General features: G+C 38.5%; 1 protein-coding gene across 2 annotated transcripts in view; it reads left to right on the top strand.

The window, feature by feature from the left end:
- RORB (RAR related orphan receptor B) overlaps window positions 1-12,755 on the top strand; it is a 239,654-nt gene that overhangs the window by 208,170 nt on the left and 18,729 nt on the right. For both annotated transcript variants that reach the window (XM_072597461.1, XM_072597463.1), the window contains 2 exons: window positions 6,321-6,442; window positions 8,239-8,371. In XM_072597461.1, coding sequence (XP_072453562.1) covers window positions 6,321-6,442; window positions 8,239-8,371 — 255 coding nt within the window. The remainder of the gene's footprint in view (window positions 1-6,320; window positions 6,443-8,238; window positions 8,372-12,755) is intronic.

Raw genomic sequence — 12,755 nt, forward strand, 5'->3', positions numbered from 1 at the left:
CTGTAAAATGGGGATAATAATAGCACTTAACTCACAGGATTGCTCTGAGGATCAAAGGAGATGACATACATACAGCAATAAGCAAGCGCTACACAAATATTAGCTATAATTATATGTAGCTTTTTAGTCATTGGTTCAAAAACTGAACAGTGCTGATACTTTCATCTCAGAAACAGCAAATCTTGAAAGAAAGCTTAAAAATAACAATGATGAGGATGGTAGTGTTGGCAGTGATCATTAATAATAGGTAATATTTATATAGCACTTACTATGTACCAGGAACTGTGCTTAGCACTTTACAGTTATTATCCCATTTATCCTCACAGCTACAGTAGGAGGTAGATACTATTAGTGTCCCCATTTTACAGATATATCCTGAATCCTCAGGCTTTGTCTACAGAAAACTAGTCAATTGAGTGTAGGAAAAAATGACAGCCAAGATGATGGGTTGTTCTTTTGCTTTGTTTTGTCGGAAAGAGGTTGGTATCAGATAGGTCAAATGAACATCTGGAATTTTTTTTAACCTATTACATAGTTGTTTTGTTGTTGTGTAGAAAACAATCTTAAGAGCCTGGATTTAGGTAGATTGTGATATCCTGAAAAGCTAATGAAAATACTGAGTATGAGCCCTGAGCAAATCTCTGGAGGCACTCTGGCATTAATTCAAAGTGAATCCCCAAAAGGAACTCCACTTTGGGTATAAGCTGAACTGAGAAGTCAGCTACTCTTCCTAAATCCTAAGGGTAAGTGGCAAATTAAAAATTCATTAATCATGTTAATTGAGGCTGAGTATTAGTGCTTTGGGAAGTATACCTCCAAGTTTAAAAAAAAAAAAACTGGGTGGTTCAAATCACCAAGAGGAGAGACTGGGATCTTTTCTCATGAGAAAAGTAAAACAAAAGAAACCAGGAGTTCATATGCGTCACTCCCCTAATGCTATGTATGTCTTTGATTCTCAGCTCTCTCTCTCTCCTGGTGGTAGAGCTGGGTCATTGGCAGGCATGATAATAACAAGTACAATGGTGGTTTTAAAAGAGACCCTCAGCATTCCTGCCTCTGCTGGCATGTGAGGTTCCAATGAGGCTACCGTCTCAGTAGGAATGTATCCCCGACATTCTAGCCTTTGGAGAGCACCACTTGCAGAAAAGGGCCAGTGAATTCTAAAATAAGCTCTTTTAGTGAGAAAAGCCAGCTGAGCGGTTGAAATCAGAAATGCAGAAGGTCATTTGCTATTTTGGAAGCTGCAAGCTGGTCCTCATTTTGTAACTTCGCAGTTATAAACAAAGAACTGTCACCTTTCCTCTAGTATATTTATTTCCTATGAAAATAAGTTGATTTAACCCTTTTCATACATAGAATTAAAAAATCAGTAGATTTCTTATATAATTGCAGTTTTAAACAAAGAATTGTCACCTTTCCTCTTGGTGTATTTATTTCCTATGAAAGTAAGCTGATTTACCCCCTTTTCATACATAGAATTAAGAAATCGGCAGCTTTATTATACAATTTCTCAGTTATAAACAAATACGGTCACCTTTCTTCTCGGTATGTATTTATTTCCCACGAAAATAAGCTGGCTTAACCCCTTTTGTTCATCAAATTAAGAAATCAGCAGATTATTTTACAATTTTTTTAACCAAGCAAACTAAGCTATTCATTTAGTAGGAAAGCTACTCATTTATTGCTCTTCATTTAATTCTAGAATACTATGGAGGGGAAAAAGGTCATTCATTATGGGTAGTACTGGTAGTGGTAGTGATGGTAACAGTAGTGATGGTGGCAATGGTGATGATGATGAAGGTGGTAGTGAGGAAGGAGATCTATGATTCCATTGGTGTATAGTGGAGTTGTCAAACACAGTGCTGAAGCCCATAGCATTCCCAACTGGGCTTAAATTAGATTAAAATGTACTTGAGAAATATTTAACCAAATAAAAATATACTAAAAGCATAGATAATATTAAATTTTAAAACGAAGTCCTTATGACATAGTTTCCCCATTTAAGGTTTAGTGGACCCCATTTCTATTTCAGCTTGACACCACTGGTGTAGGGCACTTCTGGTAAAGAACTTCCAGTATCAAAGTAGTTGAATATTGTTCTCTGTATGGTAAAGTCTTAGAAAGTTGCTTGGAGGCACCGAAAAGTATAATTATAATAGCTAGCATTTATGTAGTGTTTTCTATTTGCCAGGCACTGTGTTAAGTGCTTTATAAATATTATCTCATTTGATAATAACACAACAACCCTGGGAAATAAGTGCTATTATTATCAACATTTTACAGATGAGAGAACTGAGGCAAATAGAAGGTAAGTGTCTTGTCCAGGGTCATAAAGTAAATAAGTTTCTGAGGGTAGATTTGAACTCAAGACTTTCTGACTTCAGGACTTGAGCTATATTCACTGTGCAACCTAGTTGCTTGCCTAGGCATTTATAGGAATGTTTTATCTCTATACTATGAAGAATAGTATACCTTATCTAGACTACAAACTCCTTCAGGAGAAAAACTTTTCATCTTTTTAAGTTTTTTTTTTTAATTACCATATAACTTAAATTATAATGGTTGCATGTTCAAAGCCATTTCCTTTGCATTAGATAGGAACGATAACTACCATTCTGTCACAATTAAGATCTTGCTCATTTGGAAATAGGCGATTCCATTATTATCCTAGGATATAAGGATCTTACTTATATAGTAATCTGACTAACAAAGTGCTTTATTTTCATGATGTCATTTGATCCTCATGACTACTCTTCAAAGTAAACTGAAGCTCAAAGAGATTAGGTGATTTGCTTAGGGTCCCAGCTAGTAAGCTTTAAGGTAGGATTTGAACTCAGGTATGCCTGATTTCAAGCTCAAACTACTATCTACCAGGTATCTGGTGCAACGGATAGAAGGGCTGGTTTTAGAGTCAACAGTCCTTAACTTATATCTTACCTCAAATACTTTCAAATACTAGGTGACCCTGGGCAAAGTCACTTAACTTGTCTCAGTTTCCTCATCTGTAAAATGGGGATGATAATAATAGCCTTTACCTCACAGGATTGTTCTGAAGATCAAATGAGATGACATACATACAGTATTATGCAAATGCTACACAAACGTTAGCTCTAATTATATGTAGCCTTCTACTCATTGGTTTGAGATCCTTGATTAAATCCAAAAAGGATCTCAGAGGTTATGTAGTCTAATGCCCTCATTTTACAAAGGAGGAAACATTTTCATAAGCTCATAGGTTAGAGAAATGCACCATTTCGCAGATTTTTTTTCCTTTAGTTTCTTTATGGTAATTAACTATTTTAAGGGCCTCAAATAGTTTGCAACCTTTCATATCAATAGGAGAAATAAATCTCTTCTTCCTTGACCTCCCTCCTTCCCTCTCTTCCTTTACTCCCTAGCCCCAACACACACACACACACGCACGCACGCATGCACACACGTGTGCATGCACATATGCACACACACACACACACACACACACACACACACAATCTCTTGAACTAGGGGAAAACTCTTAATGTCTTTTTCAGTAGGTTCCCTTCCCTATACCTATGAGAGAGCAGCTTCATCCATTGACCAAAAGAGTATAGCAAATGTAACTCATAAACATCGCTTCTCTGGGTGCTTGAATTCCACCTGTCAGTAAATCTTCCTGGCCGAACTCCTCAGAACCCATTGTCCTGGTATGATCTTGTCCTAAGACACTTCTGCATGCAGCAGTTTGTAGCACGGGACAGTTAAAGGGTCTGACACAAAGTGGGCATGAAGGAGCTCCCACAGCAATCAAAGGCACCAAAGGGAACATGATTGCCCAGAAATTTTCTATATCCTTTGCCCTTTTACTTCTATCTTTTGTGTCTAGACTTTCTCACATGGCTGTTCCCTGGAGAGGACTTTATATACTCTTGCCTTTTCTGCTTTTCCAGGCAAAGTCTTGACAGTTCCTCTGGCCCCAAGAGGCAATGAGAAAGGGCAGTGTGGCATGGCGATAAAGGGACTGGACTGAACTAGTTAGAATTGTTTTCCTATTCAACCATTTTGAGTGGTGGGGCCACAGTGAGTGCAAAAGCGACACAAGATAAAAGATTGAGCACTGGAAGAGACCTTAGTAGCTCTTGTATTCCATCTCCTCATTTAACAGATGATGAAACTGAGGCACAGGGAGGTTAAGCAGATTGCCCAGGGTCACACAGCTAGCAAATAACTGAGTCAGGAGTTGAATTTAGGTGTTCCTGACACCGAGTTCAGTATCCACTATGCCACCATCAAGTCCAACCCCATTTTACAAAAGAGGAAACTGAGGCTCAAGAGAAGTTAAAGGACTTCCCCTTTAGGGGAAATAGGAAATGACCACATACCAACTTCTAATTTCAAATTCAGTACTCTTTTCAGACTTTTCAGTACTTTTCCAGAAAAAAAAAAATGTGTTTTCATAAAATCATAGGGCACTGCAGAAGTTTTATGTGGTTTTAAGCTTAACGTTTTAAACTGAAAACAACACTAAGACTGTTAAGACACTCTGTGTGTGTTTTAGATACTTGTCATTCAGTTGGACTCAAGACATAAATTATGAACTATTACACTAGTATTCATTCTTATTAAAATATAGATCAAGTACTGAATGAATCCTGATTTAAGTAAAAGGAGGAGTCAGTGAAGCCATCAGAGATATGAGTGTAGGGATATTTTTTAAGCATCATATAAACCAGGAAGTAATACAAGACTAAAAATGTTAAATGCAGGAACTAAGAGCACTGCTATTTAGCATTTGACTAACAAAAAACACTGATAGTGTTTTTTGTTGCTATTTTATGGCTCTTATTGGAAAATACATCAATCAGGAAATGCTCTTGATGCCCATGATCTTTGCCCTGCCCCTGCCCTGCCTCTGTTCATAGAATCACATCTTGCTTCTTCATGCTGAAAACTTCTACACACACATACACACGCACGCACGCATGCACGCACACACAGTGCATGTGCCAAAAATTAACTAGAAATTTAAAGCAAAAGAGGTAAGGGGAAAGAGACTGCTAAGTGTGAGTGACATTTTCTAGTCAAGAACCATGATTCAAAGCTCAGAATCTCCCACACAGGTAAGGGGGAGTCCAGGGGATCTTAGAGCTAAATTGAAACTCAGAATCTTGGAGTGAAGAAATTCACCCAATCCTAGAGATTAAAATAGGAAGCTTTTAATTCATATGAGGAAGAGGACTTTCAAAGTTTTGATCTAAGTACCCAGTAGATATTACTGGGATTTCCATTATGAGCCACAAGGTTTTCTTCTTAGCTTCTATATTTCTTTTAATATATTTAATTATTGTATGTATGTATATAAAATTTAATTATAATATAAATTTAATTTAATTTAATTATAACATGAATATAATCTAATTATAATATAAATATAATAATTAAATTATAATATATTCTTTAATATATCAAGTTTTCTGGCCAAGTTTGGAATGTCATAATTCTAATCCAAACACATGTTCATAGTATCCTTCAGGAGAAGTTTTGTTTCTATGCTGACTTTGGATGGTTGAGACTCAAATTTTACATACTAAATATTTCTTTCACATCTCAGCATTACTTAGTCTCAGGATAAGTCAAGAAAATTATCAGAGTCAGGGAGAGGTTGGGAAAAGAAGGTTCTCCTAGATTCCATTTCATAGAACACAGTCGGCAACCTGAAGATTAAATGCCACCTAAAACCCTTGCCTTGTCAGAAAGGAATTCAGTTCCCTTGCCTCCTGCACCTTCCCCAAAGTACTCACCAGCCATTCCCTCAGATCGTGATTTTTTTAGGGGACCTCCTACTAACCATAGCCAAATTTGAACTTCAAGGAACTGAAGACAGACGGTGCTCATTGCTGCTTTTAAAAACTTTTCATGTTTTCCACGCTCATTTAAGATGTTTTCAAAGGAAGTGTTAAGACTGTTAGGGTATTCTTAGCCCAAACAACATAAGGCACAATTGTTTTAGCTTAATTTGATAGCAATAATGACAGTAATAATAATGTGAAATCTTAACAACTAGCAAGGATCACAGTAATGTGGGTCAGAAAGCATACAAGGCAGGGGACACCAAGTATAAGTTCCCATCATCTTAATGGACAGAATGATTCCGAAAAATATCCAAGTGGATAATTTGCCTTGAGATTTTGAGGTGGAGAGAGCTTGGAGAAGAAAAAAAAAAACTTCCTGACACAATAGCATGTTTCCAAATTGCTTTCAAACATTAAATATTTGTAAAGCTGATTTCCTTGGAGAGAACAGTTTTATTCCCAAACCTACAAATTGATTTTTCTTTCTCCTAGATCGAATTGCACAGAACATCATTAAGTCCCATTTGGAGACGTGTCAATACACCATGGAGGAACTACACCAGCTAGCCTGGCAGACTCACACATATGAAGAAATTAAGGCGTATCAGAGCAAGGTATTTGGAGAAACTGTGGAGAGCCTTACCTCTGTTTCCTGTAATCTTGTAGCTGTTCATCCCTGCTGCCACCACCTTTAAAACATTTAATGGTATTTTACCATGTTGGGAAAGAGATCTAATAGGAATGGGCAGAAGGAACAGTTGAATAATATTTTTTTAATCCACTGAAAGCATAGGGAGAAAGTGGTCTAAGGAAGAACATTGTAAGATATTCACTGATAGTTTATTCAGTGTGAGTCTTGGAGTCAAAATCAGTCTAGTATACTGGAAAGGCTTTAGACTCAGAGGGCCTGGGTTCAAACATGGAATTTGCCATTTGCTACATGTGTGACTTCAGCAAAGTCAATTCATCTCTGAACCTCAGTTTCCTCATCTGTAAAATGAAAGCGTTGGACTAGATATCTTCTAAAGTCTCTACCAGCTTTGCATCTATTATACTATTATTTTCTTGTCACATCTTATGAAGGCAGAAGAAAAACATACTTCACGGTTTACAGGACAGACTATTATTGCTGATGGAGAAATTATTTTAGTTGACCTTGAGCAAGAGAATTCTCCTTTCCAAGTTTCCATTTCCTCATCTGTAAAAACTGAGGGACTTTCTTAGGTGATCTTAAACACCCCTTCCAACTCTAAAGTTCTATGATTATATTTTAGATAAAATACTAAATGTTATAAAGAACCCTGGACTAGAATTTGTGAAGACTGGGGTTCTGAAAGCTCTAGTACATGTAAGTTGTATAACCTTGGGGAATTGACTCTTTCACTCTCAATTTCTTCTCCCAAAAAAATGAGGGAGTAAATCTTTACAATCTCCTCTGGCTCAAAAATTCCATGGTCCCATGAAGTCTTGGTCAGTTTACCCCACTATATTATTGTGATATTAATAATGTGGTTTTCATTTGTTTAAAATACTAGTGTTTTTTTGTTTTTTGGGTAGTTTTGTTTTTTAGGGCGAGACTTCAATTTTCTGTTCATATGGATCCTTGAATGCTTTTCATCTAATTTAATTCAATAAACACTTATTAAGACCTTACTATTCACCAGGTACTGCACATAATTATCTCATTTGTTCCTCATAAAAACCTGAGGAGGTAGGTGTTATTATAATCCCATTTAAAGGATGAGGAAACTGAGGCAAACAGAGGCAATTGACTTACCCGTGGTCACACAGCTAGTAAAGTCTGAGATCAGAAAAGAACTTACGACTTCCTAATTTCAGGTCCAGTGCTCTCTTTATACACCGGATCACATAGCTTGAACTTCAACTGCCTTGAAATGTCGCTGGGTTAATGTTAGATAGCCATCTACCTGTAAATACTACCTGAGCTTCTACCTGCCTACAGATTTCAACAGCTAGCATATAGTGGCCATTCAGGAGCAAGAAGGCCAGCTCTGTGAAATGCCGGTTTACCCATAAATCTAAAGAGTTTCTTTTACCCTAGTTAAGGAAGAAAAGTTGAATCTCTTGGAGAGAGGGGGGGAAAAAAGAAAGGGAAAAAGTGGCTTTGAGAAACTAGGTGTCCTGGAAGCCATTTTCCCCATTTTCGTCCCTTTCACTTTCCCATGACTTTAGTTTATTAAGGTCCAAACAGAGACAGCACAACACCTTTGATACATTCACACCAAAAGCCCTCCCTCTTATTAAGAGGATCCTGTAAATTCCCACCTTGGGGCCCAGGGGACAGATAAGCAGGAATCCAGCAATTCTATGTCACTTATCTAGTCTCCAGGGAGTGTCTTTGTTCCTTCTTTCACTCTTGATGTGTGTGTGTGGTTTTTTTCTCTTGAAGACCAGAGAGGCATTGTGGCAACAGTGTGCTGTGCAGATCACTCACGCAATCCAATACGTGGTGGAGTTTGCGAAGAGGATCACAGGTTTCATGGAGCTCTGTCAAAACGATCAGATTCTGCTCCTGAAGTCAGGTGAGCATGTGGGGGGCTAAGGGGGCCCGCGGAGTGTAGACTGGGCTGCGGTGGGCAGTTACCGCAGTGTCGTTCCTAATCAATCCCCTTTCCAGGGAGCGGCTCATTTTTACCGCCCACACATGGTCCTCTCGCTCCCATAGGGAACTCTCTATAATAAAAATGCTCCGATCTTCCTTTCGATCCTCCTTTGAAGTCAAATGCAATTCTGCTTATTGAAAGCGGAGCCATTAATTGCAGAGGCTGAGAGACCCAGGCTGACAGGCACGGCAAGTAATTAGCGTGTCTAGGTGGCTGAATTGCTGAGCTGGCGCGTTTAAAAAAAAAGACCGGCTTTCAGGGAAACAAATCCAGGCTAACTGAGCCCTGCCTCTGTGGTCAATTCCAATCATTTTAATGAGAATAGCCTGCAGCCAGTGCGGGGTTGGGGATGGGGGGGAAGAGAAGAGAAGAGAGGGAAAACGGGTGCGTACTCCACCCACACGCACCCCACCACTCAGGAAGGAGCTGAAAAACGTTCTGCTTGGTGCTGGATTCGGCGATGCCTTTACTTAAGCAGAAAGGGATATTATCTTCCCTTGTGGAGACCCAGAAATGCACTGGTTTCTTTTCAAAGCACCAGTTTAAAAACGCTAGTTCTGTCGGAATCAGCCTTAACGTGACGTATTTATTGCCATATCATATGACATCCACGCAGGTCTTAATTTCTGGTTTTGTCACCAATTAGGTATGTGACCTTTGGCAAAGTCACCTCTCTGAACCTCAGTTTCCCCATTTGTAAAACGGGAGTAATAATATTTATGCTACCACCTTCCCTTGAGTTGAAAGGGAAGAAGTTTTATAAGGCTTACGTAATGTAGAAATGGAAATTTCAACTTGGTTCTTTTATGACACAAGCAAAGTTACTAGCAAGCTCTACATCTTGAAATTACTTTGCGTTTACTTTACAAAGTCATGTGTCCCTTCCAGAAAAAGTTTCCCTCAGGGACAATTGTTTGGCCTTATGTTGTTGTTCAATTGAATTTAGTCATATCTGACTCTTCATGACCCCATTTGGGTTTTTTGGGGCAAAAAAACTGGAGTGGCTTGCCGTTTCCCTGTTGAGCTCATTTTACAGATGAGGATACTGAGGAAAACCAGTCACACAGCTGGTAAATGTCTAAGGCCAAATTTGAACTCTGGAAGATGTGTCTTCCTGACTCAAGACCTGTGCCACCTACCTGTCTAATTTTGGCACATGGTAGGTGATTAATAAATAACTACTTAATTACATTGCCTTAAATTGAATTGAATTATTCTGTAGTTAAGGCTAGGAAAAAATGTCTGGACGTTACCCGAGTCAGTGAAGGTAGGTTTTCAAAGTTCAAGACTTTTTTTCCTTTACATTACAAAGGAGTAGGGTCTCCCAGATGTACTTTGAATGACTGGGAGAATGGTTGCTGTTTCCTTGCCCTCCCCTACGGTAAAATGTAATCTCCTTAAGAGTAGGGACTATTTTGTTTTTGTCTTTGTATCTCTGGAATTTAGCACCTAATATATATACATATTATATATGTATGCACTTCATATATGTAGTTGGAACATAATGAATCTTTGTTGATTCAAATTGAATTGAAATGTAGAACTTTCCCCAACCTTGCAGATCTCAACTTCCTAGTGGTGAATATGGATTTAATGGATCCCACAGTCCCCAGGAGCATGGCAGAACAGGGGTCTGGCTAGATACGTGGAGAATCTGGGCAAAAGTGAGAAGTTCTGTGGAAAAGTCCATGTACCGTTTGTTGTCCACAGTAATTAAGGCCGAGGACTTTGAATGGAGAAATAATTATGCATGTCCAACTGCCTTTTAGACACCTCAAACTGGATGTCTAGTGGGCATGTTAAACTCATTGTGTCCAAGTCAGGAGTTAATACCTTTCTCCCTAGATCCCACCCCCTTCTACCTTCCCTAGTACTATAAAGGGCAACACCATCTTTCCTGTCCCTCAGACTCCCAACTCCCAACCTAGGAGTCATTTTGACTCCCCACTATCTCTCACCCATCCCATCATCAATCTGTTGCCAAGACCTTTTGATTTTACCTTTGCAATGTCTCTAGAATATGTCCCTCTTTTCTTTTCTGACACTGCCACCACTCTAGTATAGGCCCTCATCACCTCAGATCTGGATTGTTGCAAAAGTCTGCTGGTAGGTCTGCTTGCCTCAAGTCTTCTCCCCACTCCAATCCATCATTACCCTCTCTACTCAACAAATTCCAATGGCTCCCCATTGCCTCCAGGATCAAATGTAAAATGCTTTGTGTGCATTCAAAGGCCTTCTTAACACCCTCCACCTTTCTGGTCTTACACCTTACTCGCCAACATGTACTCTTTGATTCAATGACACTGGCCTCCTGGTTGTTCCACAAGCAAGACACTCCATTTCACAGGTCTAAGCCTTTTCTCTGACTGTCCCTCATGACTGGAAGGCTCTCCTTCCTCTCCTCTGCCTACTGACCTCCCTGGTTTCCTTTAAGTTTTCACTGAAATCCCACTTTCTACAGGAAGCCTTCCCCAATCCTTCTTAATTCTAGTGCCCTCCCTCTGTTAATTATTTCCTATTTATCCTGTTTTTAGCTTGATATATATATATATATATATATATATATATATATGTATATATATACATGTATATCTGTTTACATGTTGTTTCTCTTATTAAATTATACACTCCCAGAGGGCAGGGACTGTCTCTTTCTTTTTTTTGTATCCCCAGTATTTTAGCACAGTGCCTGGCACATTGTAGGCACTTAATAAATGGCGGGTTGTTTAATAGTCCAGGCTTAACAGTAGAGCTGAAAAGCCCTCTATGGTGATCCTTCTCCTTAAGCAACCTCACTCATTTGGCTAGCAGAGAGAAGAAAAAGTAAGAAGCTTAGAATCAGGAAAACTGCTTCTATTGTCCTTATGGGATATTGGCAGTGATGGAGCCTTAGAAGCATATTTTTAAAACATCTGCTTGAAGGTCTTGGGATATGGCCACTCCAAAAACCACAGGAAGGATGTGGCTAAAGTTTATTATTTCCCAAATTACACTCAAGTTTGTGCTCCTGCCTTTATTTTTGAGACCTAGGAGAAGAAGCTTTACCCTCAGCTACTGACCTGAATTTTAGCTAAAAGAACTAAGCTTCTGAGAAGTGTGTATACATATATATGCAACCATATCAGGAGAAACTACAGTCCTTAGATATGTCAGACATTACAGAAAGCTCACAAAATGCATCATAGGATTACTTTTTTTGGTTTCTGAGGCTCAGTTGCATTGGTGATAGCCTGGTCTCTGATATTCTAAAGTGAAGTGGCTCAGATTCTGAATCTTTTCTCCTCATTTCTGTTCACCTGATGCCTATATATGCATACTATAATACCAAGCATCCCCTAGGGCCAGTTTTGTGTGTGTGTGTCTCGGACGCCTTTAGGATCTCAGATGAAGTCTATGAACCCCTTCTCAGAATAATGTTTTTAAATGCACAAAATGAAATACGTAGTATTACAAAGGAAAACTAGTTATATGCAAATACAGTTATGAATTTTTCTTTAAGTTCAAAGACCCCTAGTTAAGAACTTTCTCTAGTCAAGTTAAACAAATCTGCCATCCAGGCAATATCACTGAAAAAAAAAAAACAGAACTGTTTCTTTTCATTTTTAAAAAAAATGCTTAATACCATACTGACCTTTCCTTGCCATCCAACATATTTCTAGGACACATCTCCATGCCTAATTAAATACTCAAGGAATGCAACCAACTAATCTAAAAACAAGATAGCTTTTGGCTATTACCTGCTATTTTGTTTTATCTATATTACCACATTAAATCTATCAAGACCGATAATTGAGGATTATTGTACCCAACTCATGATCTTTACTCCACAAATAAGGTGCCTTATACATCATTTAACTTCTGATCATGGCCATTTTGGAAAGATGTATCCTTCACATTTTTTTTTTATAATTCACATGAGGATTAAGGACCATTTGCATCCTAGAATAATAGTAGCAACTAAAATAAGCCTATTAGTGTCCTAGCCATACTTCAGTGCTATCTTTTCCATGCAGCTTTCCCCATCTTCAACACTTCAACCAGAAGTAATCCCTCCCTCATCTGATTTCATAGAACTTCCTTATGACCTTGGGCAAGTCATTTAACATCTCTATATATCCCAGGCCCTCTAAAACTATAACTTGTAGAGCAGTTGCTGATCTACATTGAGTGTTTCTTCCCCAGAAGTTCCCTACACCAGGGAAATCACAGGTTGAGAACAAAAGTAAAAAAAAAAATGGATTGTAATCTTTATAACCATATTCTTTCCTCCCTCCCCAGCAAAAATGTCTTGCAGCTTACTAAA

This window comes from Notamacropus eugenii, chromosome 3 (assembly GCF_028372415.1).
Source record: "Notamacropus eugenii isolate mMacEug1 chromosome 3, mMacEug1.pri_v2, whole genome shotgun sequence".
In the NCBI taxonomy this organism is placed as follows: Eukaryota; Metazoa; Chordata; class Mammalia; order Diprotodontia; family Macropodidae; genus Notamacropus; species Notamacropus eugenii.